Source organism: Sinocyclocheilus rhinocerous, unplaced genomic scaffold, assembly GCF_001515625.1.
Source record: "Sinocyclocheilus rhinocerous isolate Xijiao unplaced genomic scaffold, SAMN03320098_v1.1 scaffold72, whole genome shotgun sequence".
Taxonomy (NCBI): domain Eukaryota; kingdom Metazoa; phylum Chordata; class Actinopteri; order Cypriniformes; family Cyprinidae; genus Sinocyclocheilus; species Sinocyclocheilus rhinocerous.
This window is the reverse complement of record NW_015628351.1, coordinates 1,865,486-1,886,350: the sequence shown is the minus strand read 5'-3', so window position 1 is coordinate 1,886,350 and position 20,865 is coordinate 1,865,486. Positions and strand designations below refer to the sequence as shown.

The 20,865-nt window shown below is 37.7% G+C and overlaps 1 protein-coding gene across 1 annotated transcript; it reads right to left on the bottom strand.

Annotated features, from left to right (window-relative positions):
• Nucleotides 1-825: 825 nt before the first annotated feature.
• perm1a (PPARGC1 and ESRR induced regulator, muscle 1a) lies at nt 826-7,241 on the bottom strand. The gene is made up of 4 exons (XM_016549066.1): nt 7,145-7,241; nt 3,041-6,613; nt 1,875-1,988; nt 826-1,638 (listed from the first exon to the last, which is right to left on the bottom strand). Exons 2-4 carry the CDS (start codon nt 6,579-6,581, stop codon nt 1,532-1,534), a joined length of 3,762 nt encoding a protein of 1,253 aa, XP_016404552.1. The 5' UTR covers nt 6,582-6,613; nt 7,145-7,241; the 3' UTR covers nt 826-1,531.
• Nucleotides 7,242-20,865: the final 13,624 nt, after the last annotated feature.

Here is a 20,865-nt window from a genome sequence, read left to right as displayed (position 1 = left end):
AAATTATGAATTTGAATAATGAACGTCAGAGAGGTCTCTGTCCGCGCGGCCTGTATTGAGACCTTCACCTCAGTCTTCTGTTGCCATCTGCTGGTAACAATTAGAAGTATACGTTAAATGTCTCAATGGGGTAATAAGCAAATACAACTATTAGCACAAATCTCAGTTCCTATTTCCATAAAAACTCAACATTACACAACGTCAAATCTGTTTCAATTGACTGAATATAACGGATGTTGCTTTCAAAGGAAATGACAAGTTTAAAAATGGCGTGGATTCATTATTGTTGAGATCATCTATGGTCAAGAGAAAAGGTAGGCTAAGGTGGGTGGGTCATCTCACCCCGCCTAACCCTACAATTAATTCAGCAAAGCTGGACGGTGACAAATGCTGTAAAACGTTAAGAAATTGAACCTTCAACAGCGTGCTGGAAATTATGAATTTGAATAATGAACGTCAGAGAGGTCTCTGTCCGCGCGGCCTGTATTGAGACCTTCACCTCAGTCTTCTGTTGCCATCTGCTGGTAACAATTAGAAGTATACGTTAAATGTCTCAATGGGGTAATAAGCAAATACAACTATTAGCACAAATCTCAGTTTCTATTTCCATAAAAACTGTAATATTAGTTCCCCTCAATTATAACAAATGTTTAATTTTACAATTTGTAAAAAAAAAAAAAAAAAAGTTTCTTACCTTAGACTGGCTCATAGTACGATTGGCTGCATAGTACCCTCTAGTGGCCAAAATAAGCATTACTATTAACATACAGGTGTACTGATAAATAAAACGCACTTTAAACTCATTTAAATGCTTAAAATAAACATAAGATTTATTTATCCTACATGATATTGAAAACTGGGAGCACCATATGCTTGAAATTTGAACGAATCAAATTGTGTTTTCAGATATGAAGTGACATTATCACATAAGTTTATGATTGGATATTTAGATGGTCTATAAATACACCAAAATAATTTGGCACAGCAAAAATTCCATTATCCCAATAGTATCACAATAAACTGTCTATTTGTACATAGACATCAGCTCTTCCATTAAAATCTCTCCACAGGTACACTTACTTAGACACACATGTCCATCTTCCATCATAACACCTTCATAAGCATCTCATTATCAAATATTAATCAACATACTGCTGCTTTCCTCACAACGCACAACAGCATTCACTGCAAACAGAGAATCCACAATATCTCAGAATCAGAAAAAGAGCTTTGGTCATTTCATAAACAAACTACATTGTTTTGTTTTTTTTAATCTGGATGTGCAGATTATTGAAATGCCACTGGCCTGAAGTCACATTTTTTTTCTCATATTTTGCTACATCTATTGTATATCAACTGAGTTCATCAGCAATAAACACACATCAGAGTGTTAATCATAATAATATGTACTGAGAATGATGGAAAAAGTCATGCATGCACATGTCTGACATTCAAAATCACCCTTCTGGATTACATGGAAAAAGGGAGATGTGACTGAAATCAGATCTGAGGGCTGTGCTGTGCCACGGAGTTATGCTGGCTCTATCTGACGCAAAGGAGTTTTTCCAGAGACCTCCTCCCTCTTGTGTCTGCGCAGATATTGAATGGCAGAGAGTGCACTGACGTTCGCGAGAAGAGCTGATTAAAAAAAAAAAAAAACAGATATACGTCATTAAGGATTACTATCAATTGTATTCCTAAATCAAACTTTCTTTTAAATCAAAATTTTGCTAAATTTTATGTGACGAGAGCTTTTTACCAGGGAAAAGGCTTACCTATTTCTTCTTTGAAAAGTATAAAATTTGAAATAAATACTGTCAAAACGTAACCAAATGACTAAATTAATGACTAACCAGGAAAATAAAAACACATACCAGCTTTCCAGGTGTCTGCTCCTGAACCAGTTGATTTTAGCACCCACGAGGCAAAAGCAATACAAACCAAGCACATGTCTGCCTGTTTAAGAGGCAAGAATGGAGCATCCAACCCTAGAAAAGAAGCACCAAAATCAGAACAACAGTACAGTATCATTTAATGGAAAAAAAAAAAAAAAACTAACTAACTAACTGTACACAATAATGTATTCAAAACCTAACTGGGTTCCTGAAATCAATATAAATCAAACCAGCTCACTCTGAGATATACACTATTATTTCAACATTTTAAAAAATAGAGCAAAACAATATTCTGAAATATTATTTAAATTTTAAACAGCTGTTTTGTATTTGAATATATTTTGAAATGTAATTTATTCATGTGATGGCAAAGCTGAATTTTCAGCAGCCATTATTCCAGTCTACAGTATGATCCTTCAGAAATCATTCTAATGTGCTGATTTGATGCTCAAGAAAGATCTCTAATTATTATCAGTGCTGAAAACAGCTGTGCTGCTTAATATTTTTATGGAAACAGTGATATATTTTTTCTTTGATGAACAGAAAGTTCAAAAGTACAGCATTTATTTGAAACATTTGTAAGAGTCTTTAGTGACACTTTTGATCAATTTAATGTATCCTTGCTGAGTATTAATTCTTATATATCAATAAGTGTTAACAAAACCATTTGTTAAATTCTAATATAATTTAATAAAATAAAATATCGGTAGGCAGGTAGTGATTTGACATTGAATGATAATCTATGGCTGAATCCCAAATGATAATAAGTGTACTAATGTTCCTGGAGTTTTCTCTATTTTTACATGTACTTTAAAGTGAAACATGTTCTTAAATTCTGGCACATGGCCGATTTGAGAAGCTGCCCAGCAGGAGTGAAGACTAATTTGCACGTACTACCATTCCATCAGCCCCGGGCATGGCTCTACATGTGACTAGATACTCTTAGTCAACAGCTATTGACTGTTAGAAAAGAGGTGAGAGTTGATTAACATCAAAATTATTCCCAGAAAATGTAGAGAAACCAATGTATTTTCTTATTTTAGTTTAAAAGGAACAACAACAAAAAAAACCTTCAAGAAAGTGTTAGTGTGCAATTTTCAGTTTCAGTGTGTATGTGCAAAATACTGCATGGTACAAGTTCTTACTTGGATCAGCAACAACTGTCTGCATCTCCATACACTTCTTCTGTTGTTCAGCCAGCTGCTGGAAGATACGGTTCTCCAGCTTGAGGAGCAAGGAATCTGGAAAGGAGCTCCCATCAGGGCTCATAGCATTAATAGGTTGAATGATTCCTTTGGGAAATGTCTTCACAGGGAGAAGTTCCCCAGAACATGTGTTCCCTTTGGGGACAGTATAACCTGTGCGTCGAACTTTTCGAAGTGAAAGAGGGTTCGTCCAGAGGAAGTCGCTCTCATCATCAGACAAGAAGTGCTCGTACATGTCAACAGGATCATGGTTGGGAGACTTATAGTCATACTGTGTCACTACCTTGATTGCTGCATTGTCATTCTCATCATCTTCATCTGAAATCCCAGGGGAATCAGGGAAGAAATAGTCGTATGCCTCTGGGAACTGAAGGTTTCTGTTAGCCGAGTGGGAGCAGGAGAATATGGGAACCATTTTATCACCACCTGACTCTTCCACAATTGGACAAACAAAACTTCCAGAATCAAACTCGGAGAAAAAATGGTCATAGGTCTCAGGCAATGAGGTGCCGGTACCATCAAGGTACGAGGCAGCTATGTTGTCTGCACGAGACACACACCGTTCAGGTTCATCCTCACCAAAGAAATACTGGATTATTTCAGAAAATGCTATACCACTGCTTTCTGTTTCTTCTTCATCATCAGAAAAGATCTTTGAGCCTGAAGTGTTCACATGGTAAAAAGGATCCATAAAATCATCTTCTACCTCTGAATGGATTGAATGCATCGAGGCATTTCTCAGGATTTGTCCGATTGGTTGAGTATCTAGAGCTTGCAGATTCTGCACAGACATGTTCTTACACATTCTTCTGAAGCACTGCTGAGCATTTGCTGTGTAGAGATGTTCAGGAAGAGCTGTTTCAGAAGTTATGTGCACCATTTCATCACCCACAATCACTGGATCTGGATCGTTCTCCCACATCACACCACAAGAGCTAGGAAACTCACTCGACCCGTCTTCTTGCTTAGAAGGAAATGGGTTTTGAAGCTGTGCAAGGTCTTCATCCAGATCAGATATGTAAGACATGTCTCCACTTAAGCGGTCCGGCTTAGAGTCGTCAGGTTGTGTAAAGTAGCCCGAGTCTGCAGCATCTGTAGTGTCTGCTATGCTACCATCCTCGGGCTGGGTCAAAATGCTGGGGTGCTGGGCATTACTGATCAACCGCAGACGGAGTATGTCATTGATGGTTAGCTTCTCCATTTCATTCCAAAAGGAGGAGATAGCAAACACAGGACATGGCAGTTGATTTGAAGCATCAAGAGAAACAATCTCTAGATCTTTGGTTCCACTTTTCAACTCGCCGGAGGAAGTGTCCTTAATTTCAGCAACCATATTTTGAGGCAACTCTGAAACATCTTGAGTAGGATCTTCAGTGAGCATTCCTTCTGTAGGACCACTAGATATGATGGACTTTCCACAAAATAGCTGTTCACTATTATTCCTGGCTGAAACAGCAACTTCATTATCACTAATGTCTCTCTTATCTTCTGATTCGTCTAAATTCCTTGGCTTTATGGATGAGGCATTCGCAATTAATACCTCACTAGTTTTATTTCCACTTTTGATAAGACCTTCACCTTCACCTGCTCCATGATTAATATTATCAGACATATGATTTTCAGTCTTTACATCTGACTCACTTACAGGTATATTCGTGTTTATTTCAGTGGTTTCAGAAGTCAAATGGCTTTGAGATTCTGAAATGTTCTCGTGAATACATGCTTTCCATTTTTGAGAAGCCTCCTGTGAACAAGCAAAGGTTTCTGGAACGTTTCCATCTGAAGAAGATTCTGCTCTATCAATGTTGTCAGTTAAAGACAAGCTTCTTTCTTCGGGAGCTGAAATCTCTACTATATTACTACTGCTTGGAATTGTTTGTTCATTTTTTAATGGAGAACAGTCAATCTCATTTCCTAAACAGGATAAATCTTTGTCCTCGGTCAATTTAAAAGATGCCGTAGAGGAAGGAGGCTCTGTTGAATCAACAGCCATGGAAACGCTAGGAGATAAAAAGGATTTCCTCTGACATCCTGCATCAGAATTATCACTTAGAGGTGCTGATAAGGTCTCTCTAATACCATTCCTGCTCTCTCTTAACTGCACGGCAGGATCAAATTGAAGGGATTCGGTTATATTTAATCCACTTTCTTTTACATTCAGAACTTTATCTATCTGGGGTAATAATGACAGCTCACAAATCTTTGCTTTCAATTGTCCATTGTTTACAAGGGATGTATCATGCATGCTTTTGGAAATAGTATTAAAGCTTATGCGTCCAACTTCCAGCTTTGGAAGTGTGGTGCCTATATTACTGGTAAAAGATACTGGCAAGCTTTTTGAAAACTTAAAATCAGATGAGGCCTCCAAGTCAAATGTGTTTCTTAGCTGTAAATGATCAGTATTATGTGCAGTTGAAGGTGTTTTCATTCTTTGAAGTGATAGTTGCTCTGTCTTCCAGACATTTGCAGGAAGGTTGCTTATCTCTTCCCGCTGAATAAATCTCTCTTCCTCTGATTCACTTTGCTGGTAGTGGATCTGAGCCTCATGTCCTTGCTCTACTGGTTCAACACTCATTCTCTTTTTCTTCCTCCTCTTTCTTCTGGAAGGTGAGACTGGGATCTGACCGATTGGTGAATCTTTCGAGTCAGAACAACTTATAGCATCCAGTTGAGCAATGTTTTGTCTTGCTGGATATGGGTCAATCACATCTTTCCTATTAACCAGTACCATCTTCTCTTTGTCAGGTGGCTTTGTTTCAGGTGTAAGCTCTAGATCTTTGCTGAGACCGCTACATCTTCCCTGTTTCTCTTGCTTCATTCTTACTGTAATTAGGGGTGTTGTCAATATCTTCCTTCCAATGACTAGCTCTGTGTCAGACTTTGATGCACCTTCTTGTGCATTAGCAGGTGTGATCTCTAATGACTTTTCTGAGACTATATCGCCCCAGGTATGAGCCACACCCTGTTTAGTTATTTCTCCTCTAAAATTGGCCTCATTTTGGCCAGATGGGTCAGTGTCTGCAGACAGAATATCCTGCTTATCAATCAAACCCTCCAGATGGCCTGCCTTCTCACTTCCACGAATGATAACATGGCTTTGTTCCAAGGGCTGTTGATTTTCTGTGACACTTTTTAACTGCTCAAAGAACAGATTGACAGTCTGAAGGTGCAAGTCCTCCTCACTGCCAGAGAGAACCTGCTCTGGACTACGTATTCCGTACTTGCTGAGGTAATTACAGACAGGTGAACCCTCACAGTCTGGCGGGCCATCAATCTGAAGGTCTGGATCAGGGTCTATGGATGCTGTACCCACGGCCGGGGTCCTGCTTAGAAGGAGGCAGCCCATCTCATCAATGTCACTCATACCCGAGTCCTCTCGGCTGGCGAGCACTGGAGAGACCAGGTCACAGTCCTCACACTCCTGAAAAAAACAGTCCCAGTCTTGGTCGGAGATGTGCACACTGTATTCAAAGTCGTCCATCGTGAATGGATGATAAGCAGGATATTCTGAATCTACAAATGAAACAATAATAATCAATGAATGACATGAATAAATAGTCTGACAAAAAAAAAAGGGAAAATGCAAAAATATAGATGTTTTTATTGCCATCATAGGAATGGCACAACCAGTATCAATTGACACCTAATTAATCTAAACTTATTCTGATAAACAGATGTTGCAACCACAAATCGTGAAACAACATACTTAAATCAATTTTTCAGAAGCAAGGTGCTCTAAAGCTCAAAAACATTGCACAAACTACAATTGCAATTATTTCAAGCTTTAAATATTTTGCATTACAAAATACTACTAAAGTTATCTTTTAAATGAATCCATCTTTTTTCAGTATCAAAATAAATCATGCATACAATCAAACAGAACTCTTTCACTGTTTTTCAAAATTTTCTTTACTTCATCACAGGTAAAACTGCATGGGGAACCAAGTATGCAGAATCCACTGCTTTTGTTCACATTTATTTTTGTTTGGTGTGAACAATAATATAAATCTAATATTAAACTCACAGCAGAAATCTGTACAGTACCTGTTCAATGGTGTGAAAGTGCAAAAGTCCCAGAGCAGTTAGCCTGTCACACCACTTCAGTAGCCTGAGGCATAGTAAATGCCCTTTGAAGTGTGTCCTTCCGAGTAAGAGCGGTACACCACAGGCCCTATGATTTGTTATAAATAGAACGGTGTTACACATCACGTAATACACGCAGCACTTTCTCTCTCACTCTCTGACACCTTCCACTTATTACTTTTATTCAGCAACATCGCACCCAGGGTGACAGATCATGTGACACGGAAGACCGGACTAATGGTTGCTAAAAATGTGCTTTGTCATTACTAAAAAAATTACATTTTAAAATATACTGCAATAGAAAACAATTATTTTAAATTGTGATATTTTTTTTTCTCAAAATATTACCATTTTTACGGCATTATTCTTTTAACATTTTATTTACATTTTTTTTTCATTTTATAGAACATCACCCTTCTCAGCTTTGAACCCCTTACAGCAAAAAAGAAAAGAAATGAAAAGAGAAGAGAAGAAAAACACATTGTAATCACAGTCATCACAAGAAGGACATTTGCAACCAAATACCATGAGTACTGTAGGTGGTACATTGACAAACAGCATTTTACTGTATTTTTTTAAATAAAATAAATGCATGTATACAAATACACATATAGTTGTAATAGTTGTGTAAGTCCTTGAAAGCCTTTATTTTTCAATTACATCGCAAGTTCAAACAAAACATTCAATTGTACAATACAAAAAAAAAAAACCCATCAGACGTACAAAACACATACATTATATAGACTGTACAAAACTTTTACAGTATATATACTGTAGGTATATTGTAGCCTTTCATTTCAGCTTCCAATGACATACCATTTGGCAGCTATGTTTCGGCGCAGGTTTAGTGAGGAAGGCAAAAGATTGTATTGCCTGCAGTCAAAAAGATTCCATCAGCTGACACAGTGGAGGACTCTCTAACTAAAGGTCATATGATTGTGTCTGTTGCCAGATTTCTGCTGTGATATCATGTGTATATACGTAGGGTCTTCTTTCCAGCTGCTTAGAAACAAGTCATGGCGAATGTCACTCAAGGTATTAATGTCACAGTCGGAACACATTCACATTTTGGTCATTTGACACAGCCGTGATGGTCTGACACGTCTCTTCAGCACAGTGCTTAAAACACATGCTGCATATTATACAAGGACGTCTAAAGACAAAGATGCCAGGAAACCAGATCATGAACTAACATATTTTACAAGCAATAGAAAACAATTATTTTAAATTGTGATATTTTTTTTTCTCAAAATATTACCATTTTTACGGCATTATTCTTTTAACATTTTATTTACATTTTTTTTTCATTTTATAGAACATCACCCTTCTCAGCTTTGAACCCCTTACAGCAAAAAAGAAAAGAAATGAAAAGAGAAGAGAAGAAAAACACATTGTAATCACAGTCATCACAAGAAGGACATTTGCAACCAAATACCATGAGTACTGTAGGTGGTACATTGACAAACAGCATTTTACTGTATTTTTTTAAATAAAATAAATGCATGTATACAAATACACATATAGTTGTAATAGTTGTGTAAGTCCTTGAAAGCCTTTATTTTTCAATTACATCGCAAGTTCAAACAAAACATTCAATTGTACAATACAAAAAAAAAAAACCCATCAGACGTACAAAACACATACATTATATAGACTGTACAAAACTTTTACAGTATATATACTGTAGGTATATTGTAGCCTTTCATTTCAGCTTCCAATGACATACCATTTGGCAGCTATGTTTCGGCGCAGGTTTAGTGAGGAAGGCAAAAGATTGTATTGCCTGCAGTCAAAAAGATTCCATCAGCTGACACAGTGGAGGACTCTCTAACTAAAGGTCATATGATTGTGTCTGTTGCCAGATTTCTGCTGTGATATCATGTGTATATACGTAGGGTCTTCTTTCCAGCTGCTTAGAAACAAGTCATGGCGAATGTCACTCAAGGTATTAATGTCACAGTCAGAACACATTCACATTTTGGTCATTTGACACAGCCGTGATGGTCTGACACGTCTCTTCAGCACAGTGCTTAAAACACATGCTGCATATTATACAAGGACGTCTAAAGACAAAGATGCCAGGAAACCAGATCATGAACTAACATATTTTACAATGATTTCAAACTGAGCAAATAACACGTGTACCATTTGTATAAAGTTGCTCATGTTGGCTCCTGTCCAGAAAAAGGCTAAATGTCAAATGGGGTCCGAGGGCATGTTTAGAGACATCAAGATTATAAATGTAGACAGTAGGATTAACTAATCTTGCCAATTTGCCAATTGCCATTAAATCATTATGATATTAAGATAACAGATCTCTCTTTATCCCATTGTCTACAGAGATCGAAGCTGTGTCTCGTGCCTTCTGCTCTTCCTTCCTTCACAAGTGTCTGAACTCCATAGAGAATCAGAGCACAAACTGTAGAAGGTTTATCTTACATGTAATATTTAAAAAATATTAAATGTGAGAACCAAAGACTATGTATCAAATAACAAGTCAGTAGCACTTGGAGTCCCTTTTCTTTCACAGAAGGAATGTTATTTAAGTCTTTCTGAAGTGAGAAGTTTGCTTGACATTCAGACCAACAAAACCCACTTTGCATTCACTCTTTTAATTATTCATGACCTTTATACATTTGATTCTGGCTTCTGTGGGAAAACATTCCCCCGACCAATTAACCAACCACAGACCAGGCACGTTGCCCAGCGAGGTCCTACACTATCAATTCATCAGAGCTTTACTGAGACAGAGGGGGAAAGGCCTTGTCTAGTGAGTTTACTGCACCTGGGGCGGTGGGCTGTCTGAACGCAGGTGGGATTCTGTTTTCATCAACAGGATTAAGCCCAATAAATCCGTTTCTGGGATTAAGATTGGGATCTGTTTGGACTACTTAGCAGTTGCTAATACAGTGGTGTTTCTTCTCTAATTGTACTGCTGTTTCAACTGCAACTATTCATTGCCTGGCTTTTCAATCCCTTGTAAATAGAAACGCCCAGGTCAAGTGACAGTTTTTCAACAAAGCATGGCATGGCATGGCATCTCCTTTTCAGTTTTGCATGTAACAAAAGACACTGTTACAGTATTTCTTTGAGAAAAAGATAATTAAATTCACGCTTGTCTGCTCTGAAACCTTGTTAAGTTTTAAAGAATGGTGCCATTATTGCCACAAATGCTAAAATGTCTTGAGTTTAAATGAAATATTTGGGCATCATGGTCTGTATGTCCAATAGTTTATTGAAAAAGAATATAACCCCATCTGAGGTTTGAACACAGGACTCCTTCATGTTATAGCAATTTTATTTTTATTTGAGTTGTTCAATAGTGTCTTTGCAATGTAAAAATGGCTATTTAAAACACTAAATAGTATTAAAAAAATCAACGTTTATAGTAGGCTATAGATCCTAGTCCATCTCTGCATATAAGATAAAAAAAAAGTAGTTCTCAACCTTTTTTACTCCCCTTTGTTCAAGACAATATTCAATTCAATGTATGATAAAAGTTTTTCTTTGCATTTTAATTAACATTATGTTAATATAAATAAATTTAAATCATTTTAATCATTTAAATTTATATAATTTGTTGAGACAACCACTGGTCTAAAAACGTTTGACCCACCTGACAAAAGTGGAAGTCTGTTTTAATAATTTCTGTTAAAAAATTATACTTCTTGTCTCTTTAATAATATAATTATTCAGCTGCTTTTCTCACATATATCTGACAAGCAGTGCTACATCATATCTGCAAGTCTCTAAATAAATGTACTTCTCATAAAAAGGTAGACACGCTTTGGTAGCTAATGCAATGTGTTGCCACGATGGAATATAGAGTTTGTTTCACAATGCTTCACTCTGAATTAAAGGTTGAATGGATATCAAATTTGTCATCAATCTTAAACTGCTAGATAAATTGTTTGTAATCTAAAACCACAAATCAGGACTGAGACAAAGTACTTAATGTAATTATAGTGTGCTTTAACAGTGAGAAATTATTTTTAGATTACAAATTGCTCTTAAATATAATAAAATTGACCCCTTTTTCTTTGAGAAATGACCAATCACATGACATATAGCTACCAGGAACTAAGCAACTAAGCCTACACGAGGTAAATATGGAAGCCTCTGGGTTATGTACTTCCAAGACCAGCTGAGGAATTACCAATAACTTCTGCCAGGTATTATAGATATCCTCCATAGATACATTATGTTGCCGTTCCAAGTAAAGTCAACAACAACCATAAACTGCAAATTTTATTAACAAACAAAAAATTGAGTAATATTCTTCCTGCACAGTGTAGTTGATGCCATCACATCAGTTGCGTGGGTAAAACTTACACAACCAACGAGACAAGTTACCTCAGGTGGGCCTACTTGTCATCCTCAGTTAGCTGATCTAAAAAGTTAGCGTACATGTCGACAGATTCTATCATCATAGGTACTGTATTGTGAGAATGCGCCCCACTTTGTCCTGTCATTATCTTTACCTGTGAGCCGGAGGCACTAAAACTGACTGCAGACAATGACGGGCCGGTGCTTGGAGCTCATCGCTGCACGCGGGACGGCAGCAGATGACAACAAATGCGCATTGTCTCATGAAACCACCTGAGCGCGCTCTGCGATAGCGATCACCAGGACCTCAGCCATGCTTTACTCAATCCCATTATTTACAAAAGCTTGAATGTCCTTTAAGGAGGATAGGAACTGCTCATTTCAGATTCTCAGAGGGTTTCAGTTAGCTTACTTGTTGATTGACTGGATTTGTGACACGAGTGTCAGGTTCCAACTAAACGCACACACAGGCTACTCAAAGAAACAAAATAGCCTAAATCAATTACTATTATTAATGTAAATAATGGGTAACTTTTTCTGTTTTATTTTTCAAGTCAGGGCCTTCAACAGTCTTAAAACGAACACTTAAAACATTGTTTTTTTTTAAATTGCGAAATAATGTTTTTCTTAATTAATAATTAAACATTTAATACATTTATATGTGAAGTTAACTTCACCAGAAAGATCTTTGAATCTATGCATGCAATCGCTCTGCAAATGTTTTTCACTGTTGGCCACAAGGTGGCAGTCGAGATTAATATTACAGCAGAAGAGAATATTGCTTAGTGTTCACAAAGTTTCGCATTATCTGTTCCCAGTTAACATTCATCGTGTAAATGTATATGCTACATGTAATATTACCACCGTGTACGTTAACCGACCTAATTCTTTGTTTTTATCAAGTTATGCATTTCGTGTAGACATTTACCATTTACTTGTAGTTCGTTTACTTTAATTCCAATTACACTGAATTACATTATATATTATTACATTAAATAAACTAATTTTATATTTTATTGCCAGCAGGCCTGAGGTGTTGCATGTCAGTTAAAATTTTTTTTTTCCTTTTAGGTTTAGGTCTATGGCATAACTTGCAGAGTCTTGCAAAACTCTTAGACTCACACAGAGTCTAGTTACCTATAAGTCTAGTCTAAGCATTAATTTTGTGTTTTTACACAAAGCTCTGTGTCTTTACATTAAGTATATAATACAAAAGATAAATCCAGCCGACTTTCTCTGACTCATAAGTCTGGCTGTGGTATCTCACTCAGCAGAGGGCAGACTGGGGGGGATCATCAGGGAAGGGTCTCAGACCACAGCCTTCCTCTTCATGATGAGTCATTTCTGAAGCATTAAAGGTCATACAGGAAGGAATAGGATGAGTGTTATTTTTAGTTTAATAACCCACCTCCATTGTCCTATCCTGTTACAAAGATTTTGGATGCCTGTGTAATATGGTCCCATTTATTCTTATCAGGGACTCAGCTTTTACTACAAATTATGCTTTTGGATAAAGTACATATGGAAATTTCACAGCAGTTTAGGATTAGTGTTGAATAAACACTAAATTATGTATGTCTGAAAGGCTGTGTCTCTTTTTTTTTGGCCTCACACATCAGTTTAGTCCCTTATCAGCTTTTCAGACAGACATGTGGCCTCCATATGTCACAAACTACACCAAGCTTGTCAATTAGTAAAGTTAACAACACACACAGTCATTTTTAACCCTTAAAATTACTTTGGTGTGAGGTCAGGATGATTCACTCAGGTTCTGATATTTTTTGCTTTAATAAAACCAGTTAATGCAGACGTTACTACACAAAATGAATTATTAGGAGATCCCACAAAGCATTTTTTTCAGACCGGTGAGTTATTATAACTGTACAGAAAGTATGGATGCATTAATATCAGGCAAGCCCAGGTGGGGGGCTGACAGGAAATGTGATTAAAATCCTTCCAGACAGACGCACTGCATCCTCTCAACCTGTGTTTGCTCTGAGTTAAACATACCAGGACTGATCACTGATCCATTCTCCGTTTGTGGAAGTGTTTGTTAATGAGTGATCTGATGACAAAGGTCTGACAGGCCCTCTACCACACACAGACTGATGGCTCAACCCGTTTCACTGAGTTCGCCCGGGTTATCAGTGGCCACGAACAATGGGAACCGGCGGGGCCAGGCACTGGCAGCTCTAGCATTGACATGCTGCATACAGACCTATACAAACAAGCACTGGACACACAGCCCTCTTCACTCACCCCGTCACTCATCATGGCTGATAACAAGAGCAGGGCTGTCACTACTCATTCATTTAGCCACGCCGTGAATGGACTGAGAGTTGCCCTCTGACCTCTCAGGTCTGCAGCTATTACTCCTCACAGCCCAATCAGCTCTGGACAGAGAAACAATAACCTCTGTAAGTGCTGAATAGCACTGATGAAAGATAATACTTGGTGTTCAAGATTAGCAAAGTATGTACTTATAACCAGGCCTAAATTTTGCAGATGAAGATTGTTTTTCAGGACTGATTTTTATTGAAACAGTTGTTGAATACTTTGGAAGTGATTTATAATTATACATTGTCAAATCTTGAAAGATGCTTTATCAGTGGATAGTTTCTTTGTAATGGCTTAATTTATGTGAGTCTCGAGACTTCTTTGCAGTACAGGTTGATCCCTGAATGAAAACATTTCTAATGATGGCAACTTAATTTATTAATAATATTAATCAATGATAATAATAATAATAATAAAATATGTAAAAATGTGTAATACATACAATTCCAAAAATTCAGACAAAATATAATATCTAAAACTAAATCTCTCTCTCTCTCTCTCTCTCTCTATATATATATATACACACACACACATTAATAAATGACATATAATAATAATAATAATAGTTATATTTAATATGTAAATATATGTTTATTTTTTATTGGCTTGCCCTGTGCAGATGGATGGAAATAATTGTAATTATTTTTTAAATTATGCAAATGCCTTTGGAGGTTGAAAGATAGGTTGCAATAAATATAGAATATTATTCTTTTATAAGATATATCATATATCTACTGCAAACTTTCAATTATATATGTATTCTGCTAATTTTTTTTAGGTCTATATAGGGTTTTTTACTCACAACTGTGTGAGACAGATTTGCACATTGGTGCGCATACAAAATCACTGATGTGTTTTCCTGTCGTTGAGGTGAAATGTTTAGAAACTTTTGTTGTGCTTTCACACAGTTATAATTCATTATGCTTTGACAGGCACTTTTGACGTAATCTCTGATTCTCTTTCATGTACCTCTACAAACACACAGTCTTTAGATGGTTAAATCCCATTCTTAGACTCATCTGGGTGTGTCTTCATCCCACGCTCCACGGCTCGCACACTGCTTCTTCTGTTCTCTCCAGCCCACAGAGCGTGTACAGTAGAGCCGGGTCCTGGCAGAGCAGCCAGGCGAGCAGAGCGTTGAGACATTACTGCTTTAGGGAGTGTTTCGTGCGCCTGTGTGCTCGGCTCTGCAGAAGTAGAGAACGGATGACGTCAAGGCTGGAGTGCAGTCAGGATCAGACAGTAAATCACAGGGCATCCGCTCTCTCACCGCAAACACACCCGGCTCGGCATGGGGAGGACACGTCTGGACTCACTCCTACTCCCTCTCTCGGTTCACTCCCTTACTATGTGGCTCACGGATTGGCTGGACAGACAGAGTAATAGCCTGCTGCTGAGAGGAGTGAGGTCCGGTGCTTTCCCTGGACTTCCCCCTGCAGTATGCCAGGCTTCAGGCTGGGGCCTGAATAGCATCTGAGATGCTATTTGTGCTCGTGGGCTTCCAATAAATCATACTAGACGTGCCTTTTATCATTTATATGGTTTGAAATGTTTTTGGCGGCTGATGCTGTTTGAAAAATGTGCCTCGGCTGGAGCCTGAACGAGGGGGAATTTAGAAGGTAGAACTTTCCAAACTTGTAATTGCTGTGACGGGCTCATTACAGAAGGTAGAGTGTTTAACATCCAATTAAATCGCTGAATTACCAACACTCACCCTCCTCGCTTCAGTCTTCAGAATGGGACCTACAGGAGTGCAGTGTCTCAGAGGAGTTAGGGCTAAATCTTATCTTATTTGTCAGGTAAATGGCCCCAGAGCGTACAAACGTTTCCTTCTCCGGAGGAGTCTGTTTGTGTCCTTCTGATTTGGATCAGCAATTCTCTCCCATTTAGGTAAACATCACTAGCTAATCAGTCACTGGTGACATCAGCCTAACCCAGTGGAAAGTTTTATTACTTAAATGTTGCTCTTTCATAGGAGAGCAACATTTAAGGAATAAAACGTTGAATAAAAAAATTAATTTAAAAAATCATGAAATGTAATTGAATTCTTAGCTGTTTAATTGGATTGTGACTTGTTTCTCCTAACATTTCTTAGGGAAAATAAAAAGAGACACAATTCAATTTCCAACAATTACTGCCAGAATAAAAATATTGTGGATATAAGATTATTTAATTATGGAAGAAGTTATTGAGAAATGTTTCAGTTACAGGACTTTACAGGACATTTTGGGGGCCAAATTACTTTTAATTGGCAAATTACCAAATAACTTGCTTTACCTTTAAAGGAACACTCCACTATTTTTGAAAATAGGCTCATTTTCCAACTCCCCTAGAGTTAAACAGTTGAGTTTTACCGTTTTCGAATCCATTCAGCCGATCTCCGGGTCTGGCGGTAGCACTTTTATGTACACGATGTAACTACAGAAGAGTCCAGTTTTAAATAGGAAAAATATAGAAACTCTTTGGTCTTTTTTGAGCGAGATGCTAACGGTCTAATCAGATTCAATGATCTATGCTAAACTACAGCTAAAAGGGCTACCGCCAGACCCGGAGATCGGCTGAATGGATTCGAAAACGGTAAAACTCAACTGTTTAACTCTGGGGGAGTTGGAAAATGAGCCTATTTTCAAAAATAGTGGAGTGTTCCTTTAACAGCAGTCACTGCTGTATGTTTTAGTGAAGGGATGGTTTAATATATAGATTACAGTAATTGATGTTATATAATTTTGGGTGTTTTCTAGTTGTGTTTAGTATAAAGTTCTAATTTGATGCTTTTACTCTAATGAAACTGATTGCATTTGTGCCACATAATATATTTGTGCCACTTAATATTTCTAACAGTTTGGAAAGGAAATCTCGGCCTTATAATCAATCTCAATTTTCTAAACAACAGGCTAACCAACATCATTTTTTTTGTTGTTGTTGAAAAATATTCTTTTTTTCTTTCTTTTATTTAAAGAATATTCTGTTGTGAATGTGTATTATGAATGATTCGATGTAACCTCAGTATAGTGAGAGAGTCAGTTGTGAGCTAAGTAGCGACTCGGCATGATTCACTGACTGACTATGTGAGTCTCTATAATCACTAAAGGCCTGTTCACACCACCAACTATAACAATAACGATTATAATAAACCAGAGGTGTCCTGCTAATTAAACACCTTACCTGACTAATCAAGGTCTTCAGACTCACTAGTAATTTTCACGCAATTGTGCTAGAGTGTTGTCCGTTTTATGTGGACGCTAATATAGTTATCATTCTTGATGTGAATGGACCTTAACTTACAATTCTGTGAATCTTTGGGACAGACTTTGAGATTACTCAGGGATTTTTCTCTTGAGAAACATCTGAGAAGTAGAAGACAAAATCTCCATTTGCTGTTGTGTAAAAGAAACAACTGAGAACTTCCCAGTAAACCTTTGAGCCCTATTCATCCAAATTAAGAAGCCTGTAAGAGATACTATAAAACGATACATTGTTGCTTGTATTGAAAGATAAAAAAAAAAAAAAACACCTCTGTATGCTCTATGTTTTCTCTTAGCACTAACTCTTTTCTATTGTGAGTTTGTTTGTACGTGTAAATGAAGCTTTTGAAGAGTCCTGATGTTTAGTTCTCTTGTTGAATGGCAACATTCTTCACCAGTGCTGTCAAATTACCCAGAGCTAAATGAGACCAGCGAGGTTGTAGATAAGATTTGGAGGTGAAAACAACTACATTAACATAACCAATGAGTCAATTCTTTCTTTCTCATTAAGAGCGTGGAAGAATTTGTGTCTGGGCAGCCCCATTCTCTGGACAATGAGGTGGATTCCAAGCAAGTGCTGCTGACAGGACCCTGTTCTGGAGGAGTGCTGCTCTCTGAAGGGTAATAGCCCTTATGTAGATGACGACACAGTCTGAGGTAAGAGGTTGGAGCTTATTTGCTTGAATGTTGCCATAACAGTAGGATCACAAGTAGTTGCAACCGATGTGTTGCCTTGTTTAATGAGGCACGAGAATAGGGGATAGGTCAAAGGTCAGACAGGGCTTTAAGCACTTTTCAGCCCTTTAAAGGCCACGAACGTCACTCTGAGACTTTAATATACTTCAATACATGTCTCGAAACTTTTCAAGGTTATCACACCATGGTGTTCCAGACTTATGATAGTGAATAAAAGCCCACATAGCCCTCAGAGCTGTTAATCTATGGTGTACCTTGCCAACAAGAGACAAGAACTTTTTTATACCTCTCCGCAGGAGCTCCCTGCCCCTCTCTCCCACAGCTCAATGTGGAGCTGCCCTGCTCTTTGAAGTTATATATACTCTCTCATTCATCGCATGAGAAGAAAAAAATAAAAAGGAGGTAAAATAAAGAGAAAGAAACACCTGCCAGACAGCAAACAGCTCCCAAGGTCCACAGCTCCTCAACAGCGATCCCCATGATGTCATCGCAGTCACATGAAACACTGCAAGTTTTCAGCCTCTACTTCGTGATTGGCAGGAGCTTTTAGAGCTGTGTACAGCTTTTGTGTAAAACTGGCTGATGGCTGTCTGTCTGTGGCTCTCAAGATTGCTGTTCGGACAAGTCATTTTTTAGAGCTTTAAAGGTGCCAATAATGATTTTTGATGAAGTACATATTTGCTTTTCATCGCCCAGACCTTCTCAGTCCAAAACATCTCAGATTTCTTACTAGAAGTGTGATAAATAGTCATGCGCTTATATAAAACTCAAAATATGACTTTGCTTAAGCTTCAAAGAGATGAGAGCGACAGTCGGTCGAAAACACAAGCTGTTAGCTTTCCACGATAGTCTCAGTTTTAATCAAACAGGGTGAGCTGCATGCTGGGAATGAAGTTTCACTCCTAGCCAACAAGAACGACACGGGCCTGCCTAAACAATGGGAAACTCAAAATAAACCTCGGCTCCTTCACTCCCTCTCCAAGCTCCCACTGAGGCCAATATGATAAGAGAGGCAGGAGCAGGACTTCAAGACATTTAGGCCTTTAATGCATTATGAGGTTCACACAGCGAAATCACATTAAATACTTTAATTCTTACTGTTGGGGTGGGGTTGCTGAGGTGAACACATAGAGGGGGGGCTGGTTCTTCCGTACACTCCATTTGATTAAAAAACCCCTTCATGGGTGCATGTGCTATACTTTTCTGACTCTCAGGCAGCACTTCATAGCCATTCCGCTGTCTAGTGTTCATGAACACTTTTGGTGGTATGAGGCCACCACAAATGATGATTTTTGTGAGTGGCAGTCAAATCATTCCACAGGGTTATGTCGGAGTTTTTACTTTTGAGATGATGAGGAAGATATGAGGTACAACTGTAGTGAACCCAAAAGACTGATTTGTACATATACACATCAGTTTTGAGGGCAGCAGAGAATGGATCACGAACATCAATGTCATACTGAATGATGTTGCTAACTTGATAAAGATTTAGAAGTTCCCAGTATGCACTGTGGCATTCATAAATGACGTCTATAGTATTTTGTTTTACTGTTATGGACTGGCCTACAATATCCCTGTGACCCTACATAAGACAAGTGGTTTGGAAAATGGTTTTATTGTTTGGTGATTGATTCGCTACTAATTGTACTAGCTACTAACTACTAATTATTTCAGCTGTTGTGTGGATGTGTGGTGGTCTTCAGTACTTTTTTTTTTTACTTTTATGGTGTGGTTTTTGATTGGTGCTGCTATTGAGGTTAATATGAAGTTGTGTAGCGTCTATTTCTTGTTCAATGCCTACAAACATCTTACTGTCTCAAGATGTTCTTTCTTTTAGAGGTAGATGAATAAATGAAGATGTTCTTCTCACTCTACAAGACAAAACAGTAAAATACCCCTTTCATGATAAAGTTAAAAGGTGGCAAATCCAAGTTTGATACAGTGAAGCCAAATGATACTAAGACTTTTTGTTTTGCAGGCTTTAAATATTGTTCATTGATGTGCTCTATTACCAGTGTTGGGAGTAACGCATTACAAAAGTAATACATTTTAGAATGCCTAGTCATAAGTCTGTGGATATTTTGGTGAAAGTAACTCAAAAGTAACTAAAAAGTAGTGTAACGCATTACAATTCAGAGACAGTAATATTGTAATGTAACTAATTACTTTCAAAAGACAGTAACTAGTAATATATAATGTATTACATTTTGGAAGTAACTTGCCCAACACTGTCTATTACTCATGAAGTAGTGGTATGTGCAAGATGGATTTTTTAGTACTGCTCCTGCCAAAAAAAAAAAAAAAAAGATATTTTGTCCCACTTTTGCCCACAGATTCTGTCTCGCTCCGGTGCCATCGGTTGTTGCAGCTAAAAGGTCTTGCTGCTGCCTACAATCAAAAAACATTGAGAATATCCAATAATGCACCTGTAAACCATTTATATTTGTTGCTCAATAGACAAATAACACTTTCTGTAGCCTAAAACATCAAATACATTAGCAGCTTTTAGTTTATCTTGAGATATTTATATTTTGCTGGAGCCCCTGAGTCACTTATTTCACTCACTTCCATCCTGCGCACACATCAATATCTTACCTCTCATATCTGTATTCAGCAAGTCAAAATTTGTCCCGTGCTGCATTCTGTTGCGTCAGGTCCTGCGGATCTTTTACAGACATCATGCAGCCAGACTCTTTCCTGATCCCATTCCCTCATCATTTCCTGTCCTCTCTCCACTATCTTGTCAATGAGTGTGTTTACATGTACAACAAAGCGCTGATAACTGCCAAACATCAGCTTCTTATAGCAACCTGACAATGCAAGATTTTATACGTTGCCAAAACAATAGTAAAATGTGTTCTGATTAAGTTTTAAACCATGTGTAACCTTTAGCTGTAATGTTTTGTTGTTAAGCATAATCTATGGAAGGTAAGATAAACACACTGATTAGACGTTGGCAAAAGGCCAAAATAATTTTAAAAACATAATTAGAGATCAATTTATCCCCCTCCTTTTGCCCTTTCCCCCCTGCTGACAATAGTTTACCATCAGATGTCCCTCCCCCTCAGCTGTGAAGGA

Bases quoted from the DNA above. Each gene is read 5' to 3' on its own strand.
- perm1a (XM_016549066.1), bottom strand. From the start codon at position 6,581: ATGGACGACTTTGAATACAGTGTGCACATCTCCGACCAAGACTGGGAC. The intron at 1,989-3,040 runs GTAAGAACTTGT...CTTCTTTTCTAG, and splicing joins GACAGTTGTTGCTGATCCAA to GGTTGGATGCTCCATTCTTG. The intron at 1,639-1,874 runs GTATGTGTTTTT...TTTTTTAATCAG, and splicing joins AGCAGACACCTGGAAAGCTG to CTCTTCTCGCGAACGTCAGT.